Genomic DNA, 19,211 nt, shown 5'->3' on the forward strand with positions numbered 1-19,211 from the left:
GCCATATGGGGCTACCCTCTGATGATGGGTGGTTCGCTCAATCCCGCAGGGTACCTTGGTAATTTCAGTTATGTTTCACCAATTAATTCAATATAAAAATTGTTTCTGAAAAACACTCCGCACATTTCAACTGTGTTCAACACCAATGGCGCTGGCGCTGAGTGTTCCAGTAGGGTGCGCACGATTGAGAGCCTCCACGGCCGCGCGCGTTAGACCCACAGTCGTCGTCTCTGCTAACCTAGCCCCACTAAGAGGTGATGCGGTGGATTGGGTGGCGGGGACGTCGAGCTTCTTCGAACAAGACTCAAGGCCAATCATGTTGTTCGACGGTAAGGCGCATTTTAGCACACTATCACTCGTTATTCTATCTTGCTCTCAAATTCCCAAAAATTCCAAACACTCCATGCCCATCGTTTGGGCGAGGCATGGAAATTTCCGCCCGGCGACTCCAGTCCGGTCAGACTTAGTATGCCCAGTGTTTATGCTTTTTTTTTTCTTCTTAAATTTTATATTTTTCAATGAAGAATTTGCTTAGCTTAAAACGATGAAATTGAAATTTTCTTGTTCTTCGGCGAGAAAGTTAAAGAAATTATAAAGAATTTCAATTTCCAGGAAAGAAAATGAAAATATAGAGTTTGAAAGCTTTGTTTGTGGAGGTCTGTTGGTTGATAAAGCAAAGGTGAAGTTGATTTGAAGAACATGGTATTGTATTATACATGGGTGGTGCTCCTTCCATACTTTGATATGTGGATTAGGAAATGCTTCTAGTCCAAGCATATTAAGGTTGCTAGAATTAAAGTTTTATTTTCCTTTACTTTTTCTTTCCTTTTACTTTTCCTCTCTATTCTCTTTCCCTCACATTTTCCCTCAAATTTTCTCGGAACCAAACATAGCCACTAAGTTTTTCTTTTTAAGTCATAAATTCTTGCTGTTGTTAAGCTTAATAGGGAACTTTGATTTCTTCGGGCCTAATCCAAATAAGGCTCTAGTTACTAAGCAATGGCTGCTAACTATGGGTAATATTCTTTGTGTTTGCTTAACTGAAATTTGTTTCTGCAGGTGTATGCAATTTATGCAATGGTGGTGTGAGGTTTGTGCGTAATAACGATCGAAATAGGTTGGTTTGTTTTCCCTCTCTTTATAATAATTCTTTTATGGGATTTAGAACTCGTTTGTGAGTGATTCCAGTTAAATTGCTTTGATCTGTAGTACTTTCATTAGAAACACTTTTTAAGAATCACTGGTGTTTGGATATGAACTAAAAAAAGTGTTTTGATAATGTTTTTTATAATATATTATATATAGCAAGATGGTGATTTTTGGAAGAATCACTTATCAAGTAATTTTTCAAACATCTAATTTTTGTAAGAAAGCATTTTCAAGCATTAGAAAGCATTTTTAGTGATTTTCAAAATCACTCCCAACCGGGTTGTTGATGATATTAACCTTTAAAACTATTAGAACAAGCAAACCTCTACTTTTATTTGCATGCATATAAATATAAGAAGGGAGCCAAGTATGATCCCACTTGTTACATTTCATTAGGAAAAAAAATAAAAAATGAAGGAATGATTTGTTGATTTCAGAAAACTTAAAGAATGACAGTCTAGCAGACAATGCAGAATGCACGCAGGAAAGGGAAAATCTTCAAATTAAATGATTCAACATCATCCAATCATGACAACGACTTTTGGTTGACTGTTTTCATAGTAGTCCTTCACCAAAAAACATGTTATTTTTCCTGATATGGTGCTGGAGAACAATGATTGGCTTCTATGACTTGAATATGAGTCGTTCCTCTGAATTTTTATACAAGCTTCTTCTACATGTTCCATTTTAATACTTTCAAGAACATAATCCTGAGTAAAGACAAGTATACTGAGTTGGGTATTGCAAAATAATGATTTAATGATTCTGCATGTTTATATCTATCATGAGTACCAATAACTGCTTCAACATGTTTAAGACTATCAATATCAATTGCTTTTGCTTCTTTATTTCATTATTGGCAGGAGTATAAGGTTTGAAGCCCTCCAGAGTGAAGCAGGCAAGAAACTCTTGAGGAGATCAGGAAGAGCTCCTGATGATATTTCAAGTGTTGTACTCGTTGAAAAAGAAAGGTAAAACAGGTTTCTTTTGTAGTAAACTTCCAATTAAGATGAACAGCATGAAGATCTCCAAAATGCTGGTTTGAATTCCATTGCTAAGCAGTACATTTTCCTTGATGCTCTGTCTGGCTGCAAAGATGACAGGGGAAGAGCAAAATACAAGGGAACTCATCAACAGCTGTTCCATGCCAACTGATGTTTTCAATTTTCTTCCTTTCGTCCATCTTCTGAGCAACCAAACAGAGCACTATGAAATTTTCAAGGAGGAAATGATGATTTTTTATTAAGAAAGACTGCATGAGGAAAGTAACAATTTCATGGTGTGTCAGGTCATATATCAAGTCAGAAGCTGTCCTGAAGATCATGGAATACATTGATTTACCGTTTCCCCAGTTAGCATTCTTTCTACAGTTTGTACCTTTGTAAGTCATCCCTTTTCTGCTCATAGTTTTTCTGTTCTTAAATTTTTGAAGCTAATGAAAGCAGCCACAGATACATCTATGATTACACTACATCCTGTAATGTTTGTTTGCAGGTTTATACGGGATTTCGCATATGACAATGTTGCAAACAACCGTTACTCGTTGTTTGGACGGTCTGACTCATGTGAGATTATAGAATAGTCCAAAAATTATGCTCTTTTGTATGTGTATATGTGTGTATATTTCAGAATTATGAAATGATTGATTTTGATTTTGTCGGCTCAAATATTTTTGGTTGAAACAGAATGAAACTGGGATTGTAATTACTGGTTGGGATTCTCTATGTATACAGACGGGCTTATAATTACTCATTAGTATTTTTAAGATCGTTTCTATGGTAGTTTCCTGAATTTTCTGAAAAGAGGAACAACTGTTAGGGTTTTGTTTTATTGCCCTGCTATTGCTTCTTGTATATGTGTGATTCGATTGAACAAATACATTAGTTCTCTGTGCAATTTCCGTTCGATTTCTTTCTTCTCTTTGTTGTGTTAGTTAACCTCTTAACAAGTAAGATAATTGCAATTGTTCACAATCTATTAGCTGTTACTGCTGATATTATTCTATGATGCCAACTTCACCCTATCATGGTAACCTAGAAATTCTTTGTTTTGTTTTATTTGTAGCTATTGTACCTTGGTTTTTTATTTTTTTTATTTATTTTTCCATTTATTTACTTTTGTTTTAGCTTTTATTCAAGGGATGTTCCTGAAAGAAGTGTCTGTCTTGGGTAGTGAGGTGTCATTACTAACAATATTACTGCGAAATTCAGTATATGCTAGTCTAGGAATTTCTATATTAGAGATGAAAACACAAATTATGAATAAATGATTTAGTAAAATACTATTTTACATAATCCTTTGTTGGCATTTGGAGAGTTTCAATCAGTCAGTTTTCCCTATATCTATACTAATGAGCCAGATGGATTTAGGTTTAGCAGGTCACACTGTTTTCCAATCCAGAAAAGCTTCCGGGTGTTGGGTTTTCATTTGCTTTTCACTTCAGCTATTCCCATAGAATGTGTACACCTTAAAAGGAAAAAACATACACTTGAAACAACAATCTGTTGTTTATATGCATGCATAGATGGATATCTTCTATTGCTCTTACCTTCTGTGCTTACACATTGGGATTGGGGCTTGCTAACAGTGAGTTGATAGTAGAAGAAAGCATGGTATCAGTTTTAAGATAGCTGAAAATTGAACAACTTTACCAAGCATAATGCAAATCTGTCAAAAAGGCAAAATGGAGCTCAAGTTAGAATATATCTGATGTGAAAACTTAAACTAGTACATCCAATGAAGAAAACTTAGTGGTTTACCCGAAAATTAAGGCAACTAAAGCTGCAACCCATAACAGATATTGATACCATTTGTGCTTGGATTTCACACGTTTTCCATCATATCCAGGAGGAATGTACTTGCGACTTACGTATCCATATTGAGGGCGGACTAAAAGAATGAATCCCAGGAGAAATCCTGAAAGAAATCCTCCAATATGGGCAGAACTATCCACATGAGGGAGAAAACCAACAGCCAAATTTAAGACAACGACGAACATGAGAGTCATCAGGGCTGCACACTGCACACACAAATGTTGGAACCTATTCACATGAAAAGGTCTTTCATATAATATCTAAAGGAATATAGCAGTGAATTAGTATGAACTTATTGCGGATTTAGGTTTCAGGTATTCTATTTGATAATTAGAACATTAGAATTTGCACAATTTCCACATTAGTCACTACACCGAGTAAAACAGAGGAGAGCTTCAATCATGTGAAGATTATGAAAGTGAAAGGGTATCCTTAGGACAGCAGCTCAAATCTTACTTTGGCCTCATTTGGGATAGCTTCTTAGTTTCAGCTTTAGCTGGAAGTAAGCCAAAGTCAGACTTTTTATAGGGTAATATTGGTCTTATAAAAGTTTTATGAAACATAAAAGAGCTTCTTGCAGAAGACAAAGTAGAGTTTTTACAAGAAACAACATTTATCTAGTTTTTACATTCAAATCTTTTTTAAACCATAAACTCTTTGGACAGAATTAGTCAAACAGGTATAGGAATTTGTATTGAGCTTAAAAAAGTGCTTTTGATTTTTCAGAATTCAATCCAAACCGGACCATAGTATCTTGACTGTTATGTTATAAGATGGACTTGAATATCCAACTCAGATCATTCAATTTTGATGAGTTTCAGCTGGGCAAAAAGTATTTAGGAGAGAGAGTCCATTCCAGAATCAATATATTACTTGTTAACACCCAAGTCTGGTTATTCTCTAGGCTGGTCATCTGAATTTTAATACACCCTACCCGGTACTTTGTGAGTCTCAACTATGTTTATGCTCAGAGAATTGGTGAAACAGAGATTACCTTATTTGCGTAGATTGTCCAGTTCATGAAGAGTTCAGAAAGCATGGCTCCTAACAGCCCAAAAAGTGCACCGGATGCACCCACTGATATGGATTTCTGAAGATGAAGAGCAGATAACAAGCTTCCCCCAAAACCAGAAATCACGTACAAGAGGCCTATTCTCACTGCAAATCCAAGTAGTTCAAATCAGTGAAATATTGATAAGGTAAAAGCACAGTGGTATCTACATCTACATCTCAAGTTCTTACAAAATCCAAACTCCTGTTCTAGCTTGACTCCAATAAACAGAAGGCTCAACATGTTGGCGATTAAATGGATGGCTCCGGCGTGAAGCCAGATGCATGACACAAGGCGCCATTCCTCTCCTTCCTGCACCACAAGTTTCTTCTCCAGGGCTCCTAGTTTTTCCAGCCTGCAAAAATTAAGATGGCATGTGGTTACTCATATTTAAACATGTGCAGTTGACTTCTATTATTCATTTTGGTATACATTATTAGCTTAGGCCTAAGTTTAATATTTTGTCTTTACAGGTGCAGCGCTCAGGAGCCCATCACTGGAAGATCATGTTTTAAATACTGGAATAGAGAACAGATAATGAAAATGATAAAGAGAGATGATAGTTTTTGATTCAAGAGTGTATTTGATAGTGATTTAAAAAAATATTTTTAGTCTTTTTAATACTTATAAAATTTTTTTAAGTGTTAGAAGAACTAGATACGTTTCTTAGAATTATTACTTTAAAAAGCATTTCAAATATTTTTAATACTTGAATGATAATTTTTTTCAAGTATTTGAAATATTAAAAGCGTTTCTTAGAATTACTACCAAATGAGCTCTTAAGTGTGTGTTTGACAGTGATTCTGAGAAGTGTTTCTAGTCTTTTTAATACTTGAAAAATAAAAAATTTCAAGTATTAAAAGATTAGGAACACTTTATAGGATTATTGTCAAACGCACTCTAAATGGAGTCTTATAATGTATTTGATAATATTCTTACTCGAAATGTTTTTTCTAGAAGTATTTTCAGAAGAATTACCTATCAAACGATTTTTTTAGAAAACAATAAAAGTGATTTTTCAACGCTAAAAGTGATTTTTCAATATTACAAGTAATTTTTTTAGATTTTTAAAAATATCTCCTAAATTTTATTAAATACTTAATTTTTGTCAAAAAATATTTTTTAAGCTAAAAACACTTTCTAAAATCATAAGGGACTCTTTATTGATTTGGATAAGAGATAGTAGGAAGGGGAGACATGAAGATGAAGGTTTTGTTTATGAACGTACTGTATTTGATAAATTAATTTGAATTAATGAAATGATTTTAATTATATTTGATAAAATAACTTGATAATAAATCTAAGCTTTTTTGTTTAAATCCTTTAGCAATTTCAACATCATATTAATCTTTATCATAATGGTCAATTATTTTCTTCATTGTGTGTCTCATAAACTCATTGTTTAGCATTAATAAAGGTAAGTATGTGAAATTGGATGGTTGTGAAAAAATTAAGACCCTATTTGGTAATTGTTTTTCAAAAGGATTTTCTGTTCTTTAGAAAAAAAAAAAGGAAAATAAGTTTGATAATTAGAAACTATTTTTTGTTTTTTATTCTTAAAAACATAAAACATTGTGTTTTTAAATAATTTCTTTTACTTGTTTTCATTTGTTTTTTGAGACTTATTTTAAAAAATAATTATACAAATATGAAGAATGATTAAAAATAAAACACGAGTTTTCCTAAAAATGTAAATTTGTAAGATTTGAATTCAACATGTATATTATACTTTTTTAACACCCTCCTCCTCTGCATCTCCACACCCTCTACACCCACACTTGGAGAGAGACAATTAAATGCAAATAATTCTTTTGGATTTACAAACAAGTAAATAAGGAAATAAATATGTAAATTATGGAGAGACAACTTAAATGCATGACATACGGTCAAACTAAGTTTCGATACCATGTTGAACTATCAATTTTTTTTTTAAAAAAATTAAACTTGCAAGATTTGAGTTCAATATGTATATCACACTCTTAACAAAGGGATGTCACTCAAATTACTAAAACAAAAGTCTATTATTGCTTTTTCATAACCTTTCCTCTTGAAGGATATTAAATGAAGTTAATGTTTAAGAATAGGTCACGAGGACAAAAACATTCTATGGTTAATGTCTAAGAATAGGTTGGGAAAACAAGACATTCCTCTTGCTCAAAATTGGGATTGACTTGATCGATAGAGAGGGATCACTTTGAACAATCTTCTCTAACATTTTTCTTGCATATTCGGGAAAGAAAATCTATAGAGAATGCCTAAAGTTGTTATAGAGTCATGAAAAGCCAGAACACCCATTCTTCTCCATTTAAAACGTGATTTTATCATTGGAAAAGCTCTAAAAAAGATTATAGTTTAAAACAAATTTTTTAATTAAAAATTACAATAAAAGAGTTCGGTCAAGAAACTAAACATCTCTTTGAGAATGTTTATATTTTAAGTACTTTTAGTTGAAATATTTTCTCTAACAACTTTTTTAGAAAAATTATTTATCAACTACTCATTTAGAAAGTACTATAAGCGATTTTTTTTTTAAAATTTTTTGAAATGCTTTCTAAATTTGGTTAAACTCTTATTTTTTTCTCTAAAAATGTTTTATTTTCAAGAAAAAAAGAAAAGAAATCTAAAAGCTATTCCAAACAGACTCTAATGCATAAACCGAAAAGTGGGTAGGAACAATTGCATCAAATGGGACCTCAGCTTCTTTAATTTTTATTCAACAATTGAAACCTAGTTGGAGTTCCACAGAGTCAGTCAAACATAAATTTAGAGTTCATTTAAAAGTAATTTCAGGAAACATTTTTAATCTTTTTAAAACTTGAAAACTTTTTGTCATTTAACTATTAAAAAGGTTAGAAATGTTTTCTAGATTACCAAACGCAATCTTAGTTTCCTCGCTTATTAGACTACCAAGAAGAAGAAAGGGATATATTTTAGCTTTATAAAGAAATAAAAGAAAAAAAAGGAAAAATCAAAAGCACCCATTTTCTAGAACCAACAAAAATGACGAAAACTAAGATAGATAACATAAAGAATAAGAATGGAAGGCTTACGTGGTGGGGGAAGGGCCAAAGAGTGGGTTTTCAGATAGGGGCTGGAAAGAAAACCTTCCCAAATATGAGTTGAACACGCATCGATCCGCCCCAGTCTTCTCCGGGCAATTATTCACATACATGCTATACACGAATGTCGCCACATTAGCCATGAAGAAGACCGGCACCAGCCACGGGAACCACGACTTGGGTGGTGGCGGGCACGGTCGGGCCTGAGGTCGAGCAGCCACTTGGTGGGCGGCCGCCTCTATATCCCCCGGAGTTTTACTCTTCCCCATTGAGGAAGAGTGCGTGATACGCCTACTCAGGTCACCAGCGCAGCCGCTGCTACTGTGCACCGGTTGTTATGGGGGAAGAGAGGAAGGAAGAAGATACAAAAACAGAATTTGTATTTTGGCCGAGGTTGGTGGGTAATGAACGAGTCTACGGACTTTTGGAAGTTAAGTTCGGTACTTTTCCCCCCACAATAAGGGCGGTTAAGCAACCTAATTCTCCTTTTGAACTTTGAAAGGACAGCAGCTTCATATGGGCTAGTGATGATTTTCAATGGGTAATACTAAACTTGTAGCTACCTCCACAATATTTGTAGCTAGAAACTACTTTAATCAAGAAAAAAATTATTGACATTTTTGTTATAACCATAAACTATATCAATTACTTCAGTACTACCCTTTAATTCAAAATTTTAACTAATTATTTGCATTTTTTATTCCTATAATATTTATGGATATTTGTAACACAATATTAATTTTTTCATATATAATTGATGTCATCCAATTTACTTGTATAAAATATATATACACATATTTAGAATACTTAATTGTATGTTTAGCCTTGAGTAAGTTTATTTAAATACATATGCTTTTTTTTATATTAAAATATTCATAAATATTAGTTACATATTATGTTGAACCTTATGAACTTTAGTTTGTAGTTTTAGACATTTATAATGACAATTATTTATCATGAACCTTATGACCATGTGTTGATTTCTAATGGATTTTCCTATCAATGATGATGATAAATGTATTTACTATAAACTTGGAAAGAACATATATGTCATCATTTGCTTATATGTAAATGATATATTAAGTTTTAGAACTACCCTAAAAGTTGTTAGTGAGGCTAAAAGATTCTTAGAGTCTAACTTTGATATGAAAGACCTAAGCAAAGAAGAGGTGATTTTAGAAAGAACTAGAACACGTATCGGGCTTAAACTTTCACAAGAACACTATATTGATAAAACCGCAAGGAAGTTTAAATATCATGATTGCAAACTAGAGTTGACACTTACTTAATGGTCTTAGCTCCTAGTTGAAGAAAAATAAAGAACATAGTGTGTAATAGTCATATATATCATTGAGGCACAATGTTGTGTAATAGTTGCTTGAGAAGGGGCTCAACCTGCACGCCATGCTTTCTAAAGGCTATATGTTGACTGGTTTCATCCTGCCATGGACTCATTAGAGACACAACTCCAACTCCCAACCAGTTTGTGTAGGAGTGGCCAAGTCTCCTCTTCATAGTTAAGTCATCAATTAGCGACAAGCTCCCTAAACTTAATCGGGTCGACATGCCTGAACTTCAAAGAATCTTCCAACAACACCTACATGCCTAATTCCTAGAGCATGATCCCCACTTCATTATGCCTGACCAACCAACATGTTCTTCTTGATAAACATTTCCGCTATGGTCACAAACACTAAACAAATAGTCTGTGACATTCTCTCTCACTCATCTCGTACACCCAAAATCTTCTATCCGATGACTTGAATTATGATCTTGGCACTCCAAAGTGTGGGCTTTGGAAGAGAAAAACTCTTGGCTCTCACTTTTTCTCTTTTTCTCTTGAGGTGGAAGATAAAGTCATTAGAAAACCTTAACCCATAAAGGGGTACTTATAGGGTTGCCCATTGGGCTTAAGTGACTTAAGCCCATCAAGACTTGAATTACTTAATCTAGCCCAAAATGGGTCATAATTGATTAGTTAATCATATAGGGCCATCCAATTAATCAATTAGCCAAATCCAGAGTCCTTATTCATTATCCCCTATGCAACTTTGCATAATTACCACAATGCCTTTATGCACAAGAATAAACTTAGAGCCAATCTAACCCTTATAAATCGGGCCATCATAGTATATGAGCTCACAACGAGGACTATTGGGACCCATAGGAGTATTGGCTCCTTCAGAATCCAATTTTGAAGTTGATTCAACATTCCACTAAAGAGAATTAGCTACACTCTAGTACCTTATGTAAATAACAATGAGATAAAGTATGAATCCGTGACTTACTATCCACTGCATGTAGACTCTCCATGAACTAGTGTTTGTAATCTAACAAGGTAGTGCTATTACATATCAAGATTATCTTTCAGATCATTGAGTTACATATCCCACTTATTATGTGATCAATTAACATACCCTGATTGTAAGGAGCATATATCAAATTCTATTAAAGGAATTACTATAGCCACATGTTTCATGATCACATGTCCTTTGAATCACCCAAGGGAATACACTGCCTCAATCCCATGAGATATCATGATACCTTTATTGAGAATACATATTGCCACCGACTTCATCAATAATGACCTATTCTATAGAGATATATGACCACTTTAGGGTTTTACTTATAGGTCAAAGTCACCTGTTGATTTCGGCACAAACTCAATATCTTCTTAAGATTAAGAGTCAATGCACTATAGTAGTTAGATGAATCATGACAATTAATAGCCTTGTGTCATAATTCACCATAGGCCCTATCCAGTGTGCATAACATACACTAGTGTGTACTCACTATAAGAAGCCCTTCTTGACGACCAAGACAAACCATCCTTCCCATTAGGAGGTGATGTACTACAATCTCTACTAGATTCTTGAAATCCATGAATTGATAATGGACAACTTATAGGGTGGTGATCTACTATTGCAAATTCACCATCTGTAATTGAAACTCATCCATCTCATCAAGTTGACATCGACATTGAGGCACATGAAGATGGATTATAGCGAGAGGGCTTTGATACCAATTGATAAAATGGAAGCATAGAATAAACTCGTAGTCCGTTGATTTATGCAAAATACCAGGAAACAAGGGTGGGAGTAATTCGTTGATTCAAAGAATACTGAAAAACAAGTAAAGTAGGAAAGAATAATCTTTGACATTTTTATTGGAAAAAAAACCTACATCATAAAACTATCAATCCTATTTAAATAGACCATTTAAAATTCAAAATAAAAGAAACTATCTCTATCTATAATTGGAGAAGGAAAACAACCCTAACTTTACTAAAATAAAGGAAACATTCCTTATCTAAAATTATAATTGAAAACCAATCCTACCTTAACTAAAGCAAAAAAACAATAAAATAGGGAAATAAACTTGAGTCTTGTCCATATGTACTACATTATGAGCACCTTGAAAGTAGTGGTTGGTTACACTCTTTAACCCAACATTAGTTGATCCAGATGTGGCTATGCCTAAAATCAAGGTATAAGCATCCTACATAGCATATGGATGAAGTCTGGGAATCATCAACAATAAAATCGAAGGAGTAATTAACAAGATAATCAAGTAGTTGTTTAAGTAAAAAATAACAAAATAACAAAATAACAATTAGTAGCAAAGTAATCTAAAAATTTTCTTTTTGGCTAGAAAAAGCATTCCACAATACTTTCATAAATTATCTTTTTGTTTAGTTAAAGGACAAAATTGGATACATCTAAAATGTTGAATGTGTGGTAAAATTTATGTTGTTTGATGATGATACTAACAAATGAGATTAAGATAAGTATAAACAAATAGAATAGAGATACAAACAAATGAGACTTGAAAGTACACATGTGACAACACCTGATTAGTTATTCATTATCGATATAATAATGAAAAAAATATTGTTTAGTACCATAGTTTTACCAATAACTAATTAACTCACTCACCTTCTCTCTTTCTTTCATTCTATCTCCCTTTCTCTCTCTCTCTCTCTCTCTCTCTCTCTCTCTCTCTCTCTCTCTCTCTATATATATATATATATATATATATATATAGATATATATATATATATATAGATATATATGTTCATTATTTAGAAATTCCAAAAGTTTGACTTAAAGCATTGCAAATTTAAAAAATCAAAGCTTAATTAAAAAATTAAGTACTTTCCAAATTTGAAGATTTTTAAAGTTCTATTTACACATGATATTTGGCATGACTTGCATGTATGTTTTAGTTTGTTCATTTAGAGCCAAATTGCAATAAATAACAATCAAATTATAGCTCAATTCTAAATTATACGGGATAAAATAGTGCAACAAATATTATCAAAAATTAATTTTGTTTTTCTGAATGATGTTAAAATATATCTATTAAATTCATTTAAAATATCTCATTTTTATCATATTAATAAAATTGAACTCATGGCTACATTTAACACATATGTTTCTATACATTGCTAGGGTTGACATGTAATATACCATTAATTCTCATTTAGGTTATGTGTTGGTTCATCATATACGATATGCATATCTTAAGATATCATATACCACTAGATAAAATATGTATATCTTAGGATATCATTTCTCTTGGGATGTGATATTATTGGATATAATGTGTAATAAACATGATATCTTAATGTACGATATCTAATAAGATATTTTATATCATACTTATATTTAATTTGTAAAAATGATAAAAAAATGAAAGAGAAAATATATTGTATTTCAATATTTGATATTTATTTAAAATAAAATTGTGTTGCACTCTAATATTTGCTATTGAAAAAACTATGGATCTTTCTTATGTTTAGTATTATTTCGAAATTGTTCTACGATTTATAATTTAGTAAACATTTTTTTTTGACTAATAATATTCATGATTAAAATATTTAAAATTTATGAATAAATAATATTATACTTTAAAAATACAAAAAAAATCAATATAATTAAAATTAGTTAGAAACTTATGTACTTTCAAATTATTTCATCTTTATACTAAATAGCTAAAAGAAGTGATATAAGTTTGATTTTCTCATACTTTTCCTTTCTTTTTTCTTTCCCTTTTATGGAAACCAAACATAGCCAAGAAATATTTATCGTAGCATCAAACTTTAATAATCTTAATTGGGCCCTTTGAAAAGTAAGGTGATATTTCTACTAGTACATTGCCATACAACTGCAAAGATCTTCATTATCTTGATCCATGGAAACACATCATTATTAAGACTAGGAGATGAACAACATCAAATTGAAGTAGCAAAACATAGAGCTAATTCAACAAACAATCTACTGGCGGAACAGAATCGCTAAATCTTCCATGGGCATTGATACAATATGAAGAAACAACATCTTCCGAGTATGCTGATTTTATGTTAACATGATTGAGTAAGATGTTGGTGCAAGCCACGCTTTTACTACAACTCAAGTTAATTGCGTTTTTTGTGGTCGTTGTCCCAATCACTCTTGTGAATGAAATGTCACTCAACTTTACTCCTGAAGTGCTCTGTGGACATTATGCAAATATATAAATCAAATTCTACTTATTTATTTTTATAAACTAAAGGTTAACCATTAAAAGTCTGTTTGACTCTGATTTTAAAAAGTGTTTCTAGCATTTTTAGTACTTAAAAATAATTCTTTTGATAAAAATTTTTAAGTGCTAGAAAAATTTAAAGCTCTATTTAGAATCACTACCACAAAGATTTTAAATAAATAAAATTCGATTTTCTTACTTGTTTCGAGCACATGTTATTAGGACAGTAGTATTGATCAATGATGATGGGGTTATCAGCGGCATTTAGTGTAATCCCCTCGAACAATATCTTCCTAGCATATCCTGACCCTCCCTAAATAGAAAAAAGGCAAATTAATAAAAAAATTTAATCACTTAAATTCATTAGGAATTATGAATTATTTGCTTCAAGTAATGGTTTTGTTCATTACCTCCCATGTCTTGATCCTTACTCCATTCCGAGTTCCAGTGAAAGTACAATCTCTTACTTGCACTTCTTCCACTTTGTCAGTCCTTCCATTTAATCCTAAGCTTCCAATACTGTATAGAAGCATTTTAAAATTTTTAGGAAAAAAATAAATTTCATAGTACTCTCCATACATAAATAAACTGTTATTGGCTTCATCCATAACTTCTTTTATAGCCTACAATTGAGACCAAGCTTAACGTATTTTGCAGGCAATCATTGGTACCTTATGCCATGGCCAGGACCGCAAGCTATGTTGCTAATATTAATATAGAAGGAGCTTGGACCAATAGCTATACAATCGTCACCTATATTTATTGCAAAAAATAAAAATAATGAACTAAATATAAAACATAAGGTAAGGATGAAATGGCGAAAGGAAGAAATGTGTAATGGAAAAAAATGCTTAATACCAGTTTTAATGTTGCAGTAATGGAGTTGGATATTGGTTGACTGGCCAATGTCTATACCGTCTGTGTTAGGGCTTTCTTTAGGGGCTATTATGTTGAGGTTGGAAATGGTCGCACCATTGATGTTGAATATCACTACATGTCTCCTTGGGCTGTTGATAAGATTCAAATGATCGAGTTTAAGGTTATTGCAACCAACGAAACTCAATGCCTGCCATCATGAAAGACCTATATTAATTTCAGATATATAATTTTATTTATATTTTTATACATACATATATATATTATTTAAACACTTTTAGGCTATATTTGATTGACGAGATAGAATACCATAGGAAATGCATATCTTAGGATATGATTTCCAATGAGATATGATGTCCTTAGATATCATACCTAATAAACATGCATGATATATCTTAACATAGCATATCCAATGAGTTATTTATGTTATCTTTATATCCCACCATTTATTTTATCCTATGTTTGATTGAACATAGAATATGATATATTATCTTCTATCTTTTTTATTTTATCCCATGTTATATCCTATTAACCAAACATGACCTTAAGATATTAGGATTTATTCTTCAGATTGCATAGAAGTAAAGCTAATAGATGAAAAGCTTGTACTTACATCGGGTCCTTTATTACTAACACCCTATAAATAGAAAACAAGTACACATTAGATAAAGGATATAATAAAAATAAAATAATTAAATGAAATTAAATAGGATCAAGGGAAGAGAGTGATATATATCAATTTGGTTAACCCACATCCAATGGATGGAATAGATTGTTTTTAGGAAGTTGTTGCCACCAAATAGACCCTTGGCCATTGATCGTTCCCTTTCCATTTACTATAAGCCCATTGATACGGAAGAAAATAAGCCAATTGTCCACGCTTTGACCTCCCCATTCATATATTGATTTGGGGGCAGTAATTGTCCCTAAAACCTGCAATGAAATGGAAAACAATGTGAGTCAAATATTCTAAATTTGTTTAATTTGGTTGATTTATGAATTTTTTTCTTAATTGATTGACAAAATGAAAATGAATGACTACTTTGCAAAGGTAAATAGAGATAATATTGAATTTTATCATTTTATTTTATATAAGTTTAACAATAATAGTTGAGATTATAACATAGGAGAATTTTTTTTATAAAAATTTTCAATAAAAATATTTGCCAATTAATCCCCCATCCCCAACACAATTTAATATACTAGACTAAAAAATATTCTACATTATTGATCAAATTAACATTTCAAACTAATAAATTAAAAAGAATGTCCAAATTGCCTAAAAGTTAAAATTTAAAAGAAAAAAAAAGAACTAAAAATTGAATTAAAACTCGTTTGATAGTGATTTTAGGAAATAATTTTAATCTTTTTAATACTTAATTTTTTTTTTTTATAATTTAAGTATTAGGAATGTTACAAACGTTTTTTAGAATCACTCCCAAATGCACTCTTAGTTTATTGTAAAGTTAAATTACCTGAATATTTATATAAGAAGCTCTGCATGGACCTTCAAACCTTATAGGCTTCAACAAGAATGCCTTCCCACTTTCAATTATAAAATTGACATAGCCTGCCTGAATTCCACAAGCTTTCTTCCATGCTTTTAGAAAAGCCTAAAAGATTCATGAAAATGGCTGTATTAATTGGAAAAAAAAACTTAATTCTTGAAGTAATTGGAAATGAAAATACATTAATAGCAATTTTATTTACAATTTTGCTTGTATTGTGAAAAAAAATACTAAAAGAGAAAAAGAAAATATATTGATCTTAAATTCTTTTATTTAGTTACCATATATAGAAAATAGGAAAGAAAATATAAATTAAAACAAATTGAGTAAGTACATCTTCTATCCAAGAAAAGAAAATTTGGGTAATGATTGGAAAAACATTGAGTTAGTACTCTTCTTTTGTTTTGGTTTTACTTTTTTTCCTTTTATTTTATTTTCCTAGCTATTTTCAAATCTAAACAAAAGGAATATTCTTGATGGCATATTTGCATACTGGTGAATGAACTACCTGAGAATCATCTGTAGTTCCATCTCCAATAGCTCCAAAATCACGCACATTAATAGTTGAGAGCTCATCATCGTCACTTAATCCAATCTTGCCTAAGCCAATAGAGGCCATGCCCAAAATCAAGAAAATTGTAATAGAAAATTGCTGCACAATATATGTCAACATGTGAGAATCAACAATAGTAAGGGAAACTCAAGTAGTAATAGAAGTGAGAATAAAAAAATATTAGTAGCAACAATAAGTATTATTTCTAATCAAATCACATATATCCATACCATAGCATGACTCATTCTAAGAAAGTTACAGAAACACTAGCACTTAATAATGGTACAATTTTGTGTGCATATGTGAGGGTGCAGTCTACATATATATAGACACACACACACACGTGTTTATTAACAAATTATAAATTTCATGCAACCTAATATGAAAAGCTAAAATATTTTTGGAAAAGTATAAATTTTATGATCCTTAAAAGCTTGTCTGCTTGTTTTTTCCTTATTTTTATTTCACTTTTTACACGTTATTGTTTCTAAGATTCTTTTAGATTAGAAAACCATATGGATATGAGAAAAATAAAAAGAAAATGTTTTAGGCAACTTCATTTTTAGAAGGATAAACCAATGTTATTAAAAAACCCAACTTGCATATGCATTTATATTTTAAGATCTTCCATTTTGTTTTTCCTTATTTTTAGATAATTGTATCCAACTTGATCTTACTATGTTAAAACATTTTTAGAAAAATAAGAGTGTATTTGATGGTATTTTTCTTCGAAATGCTTTTAATGAAAATATTTTATTTAAAAGTATTTTTAGGAGAATCACTAATCAATTTTTTTTCCAAATAAGTAATTTTTCAACTTTTTAAAAGTGTTTTCTAAATTCTGGAAAATGCTTGATTTTTCTTCAAGAACGCTTTTGAAGTGTAGAAGTGCTTTTTTAAACACCACCAAACGAACTTTAAATGACATTGAATCTGAGTGGTAGTCTACTAGTTTTTTCTTATTTATATAATAAAAATTAAATGCATATTACCAACCAATGAAATCAAATACAACTTTAGAAAGCCACAAAGATTTACTTTCTTGAATTGTCTATTTGTTTTCCCCCCTTATTTATAGACAATGGAAATTATTTCTATAATAGCAAATAATAAATTGTATGCAAATTTAATTTAAAAGGTCCAAATATTATCATGAAAACAAATTGGGTTGAATTTAGTAGTAGTCCTACTCATATTTTCCTTATTGTATAGAATAGAAGTTATATATGTACCTATTAGCAAAATAATGATTTTGATGTTATAAACCTAAAGATATTATATAAAAAAGAATTAAATTCAAATTACTAGTTAGCCTACTTCATTTTTCATTATAGTGTAGAATACAACGAGTTGACAAAATCTTGCATCAATTAAAGATGGAATCAATGAGTTCTTGGCGTAGAAGCCAAAAAAAGTGTACTATCACTGCATCCAATAAGTTAGAAATTGTTAGAAGATGAGTGCTATAAGCTATAATTAAGTGTACCCTTAATTTAGTGAAGAATTCTTTTGACTACCGCTCTTGTGAGCCATCCTTGGTGTGTTCATGTAATGAATACCAAGAATAACTACAAAGAGAATGTGTCAAGTGAAGTAGGCTTCCAATTACCTAAACTCATGTATAATGTTGAATCCATTTTTTCTCCGTTTTTAAACAATTTGACTCCAGATCATATCCTTATACTAACTAGGCTTCAATAATTCTTTTTAAACTTCTTGAAACTTCTCTTGCATAATGCCTTTAAGAAATGAAGATACTTTTGTTTAATTATTTGCTTCACTTCTATGATACGACAATGAGACATGAGGATAATACTGGTCAGTTTAGATTCTTGGGCCATTACTTTCTCGAGTTCATCAAGCATTCTTAATTAGATTATTTACTTTGAAAAATTAATCCACTAATTAAAAAAAAGAATTGTATCTTGAAGAAATCTGAGGGGAAAAAAACTTCTTTTATTTTTCACTCTACTTCCAAAGTGATTCTTGCATTAATATTTATACATGAATGATCGAGGCCATTTGCCTTAAAAAAAAATATAATCCTTAATTTTAGGAGAAAGTCTCTCATAAAATTAGGAAATAAAATTAGAATAGTAGACAATTGTATGCGGTACAATTGGCAGTACAACTATACCTTTCGGATTTCCACTCTCTCCCTCAAGCAGGGTTGTAGATATTGATCATTCCCAACTTGAATCTCAAGTCTTCAAAGTTGGCTCTAGAAAGTGCTTTGGTAAGAATGTCTATTGTTTGGAGAGTTGTTGGAGTATAAACCAATGAAATAGTCCTTTCTTCTATTTTCTCCTTAATAAAGTGATGATATATTTCCACATGTTTTGTTTGACCATGATGAATCGGGTTCTTAGTGATACTTATGGTAGCTTAATTGTCACAGAACATCTTTATAAAATCTTCTATTCGCATTTTCAACTCATTTAGTGTGAAAACTATTTTTAATTTTTTTAAAAAATTTACCTATCTTTTTTTTTCAAAATTTTCTTTGTCACTTTTTATAATCCAAACATAGTTGCTGCATTTAGTACTTTTGGAAAAATTGACTATGAGTGGTAACTATTTAATGAAACTATGAGTTTTTTTGTGGCTTATTGAGAAAATGTATAGCAATTGAAGGGGATTTGAAAATAATTATGATAGATTTAATGTTAGAATAGGACA

At 31.3% G+C, this 19,211-nt stretch overlaps 3 protein-coding genes across 3 annotated transcripts; 1 reads left to right on the forward strand and 2 right to left on the reverse strand.

Moving 5' to 3' along the window:
- LOC100262852 (DCC family protein At1g52590, chloroplastic) lies at window positions 1-2,914 on the forward strand. The gene is made up of 5 exons (XM_002269380.4): window positions 1-329; window positions 1,060-1,117; window positions 2,013-2,120; window positions 2,438-2,530; window positions 2,644-2,914. The coding sequence occupies exons 1-5, from the start codon at window positions 146-148 to the stop codon at window positions 2,729-2,731; spliced, it is 531 nt and encodes a 176-aa protein (XP_002269416.1). The 5' UTR covers window positions 1-145; the 3' UTR covers window positions 2,732-2,914.
- Window positions 2,915-3,010: 96 nt separating this feature from the next.
- On the reverse strand, window positions 3,011-8,668 carry LOC100257706 (RHOMBOID-like protein 1). Its single transcript, XM_010656475.3, has 5 exons — window positions 8,064-8,668; window positions 5,205-5,368; window positions 4,957-5,120; window positions 3,909-4,168; window positions 3,011-3,816 (listed from the first exon to the last, which is right to left on the reverse strand). The coding sequence occupies exons 1-5, from the start codon at window positions 8,339-8,341 to the stop codon at window positions 3,771-3,773; spliced, it is 912 nt and encodes a 303-aa protein (XP_010654777.1). The 5' UTR covers window positions 8,342-8,668; the 3' UTR covers window positions 3,011-3,770.
- Window positions 8,669-13,348: 4,680 nt separating this feature from the next.
- Window positions 13,349-16,598, reverse strand: LOC100262829 (probable polygalacturonase At3g15720). Its single transcript, XM_059739549.1, has 8 exons — window positions 16,488-16,598; window positions 15,947-16,084; window positions 15,309-15,404; window positions 14,454-14,661; window positions 14,267-14,348; window positions 14,006-14,114; window positions 13,795-13,908; window positions 13,349-13,423 (listed from the first exon to the last, which is right to left on the reverse strand). The coding sequence occupies exons 1-8, from the start codon at window positions 16,596-16,598 to the stop codon at window positions 13,349-13,351; spliced, it is 933 nt and encodes a 310-aa protein (XP_059595532.1).
- Window positions 16,599-19,211: the final 2,613 nt, after the last annotated feature.

The sequence above is a fragment of the Vitis vinifera genome, chromosome 9 (assembly GCF_030704535.1).
Source record: "Vitis vinifera cultivar Pinot Noir 40024 chromosome 9, ASM3070453v1".
Lineage (NCBI taxonomy): Eukaryota > Viridiplantae > Streptophyta > Magnoliopsida > Vitales > Vitaceae > Vitis > Vitis vinifera.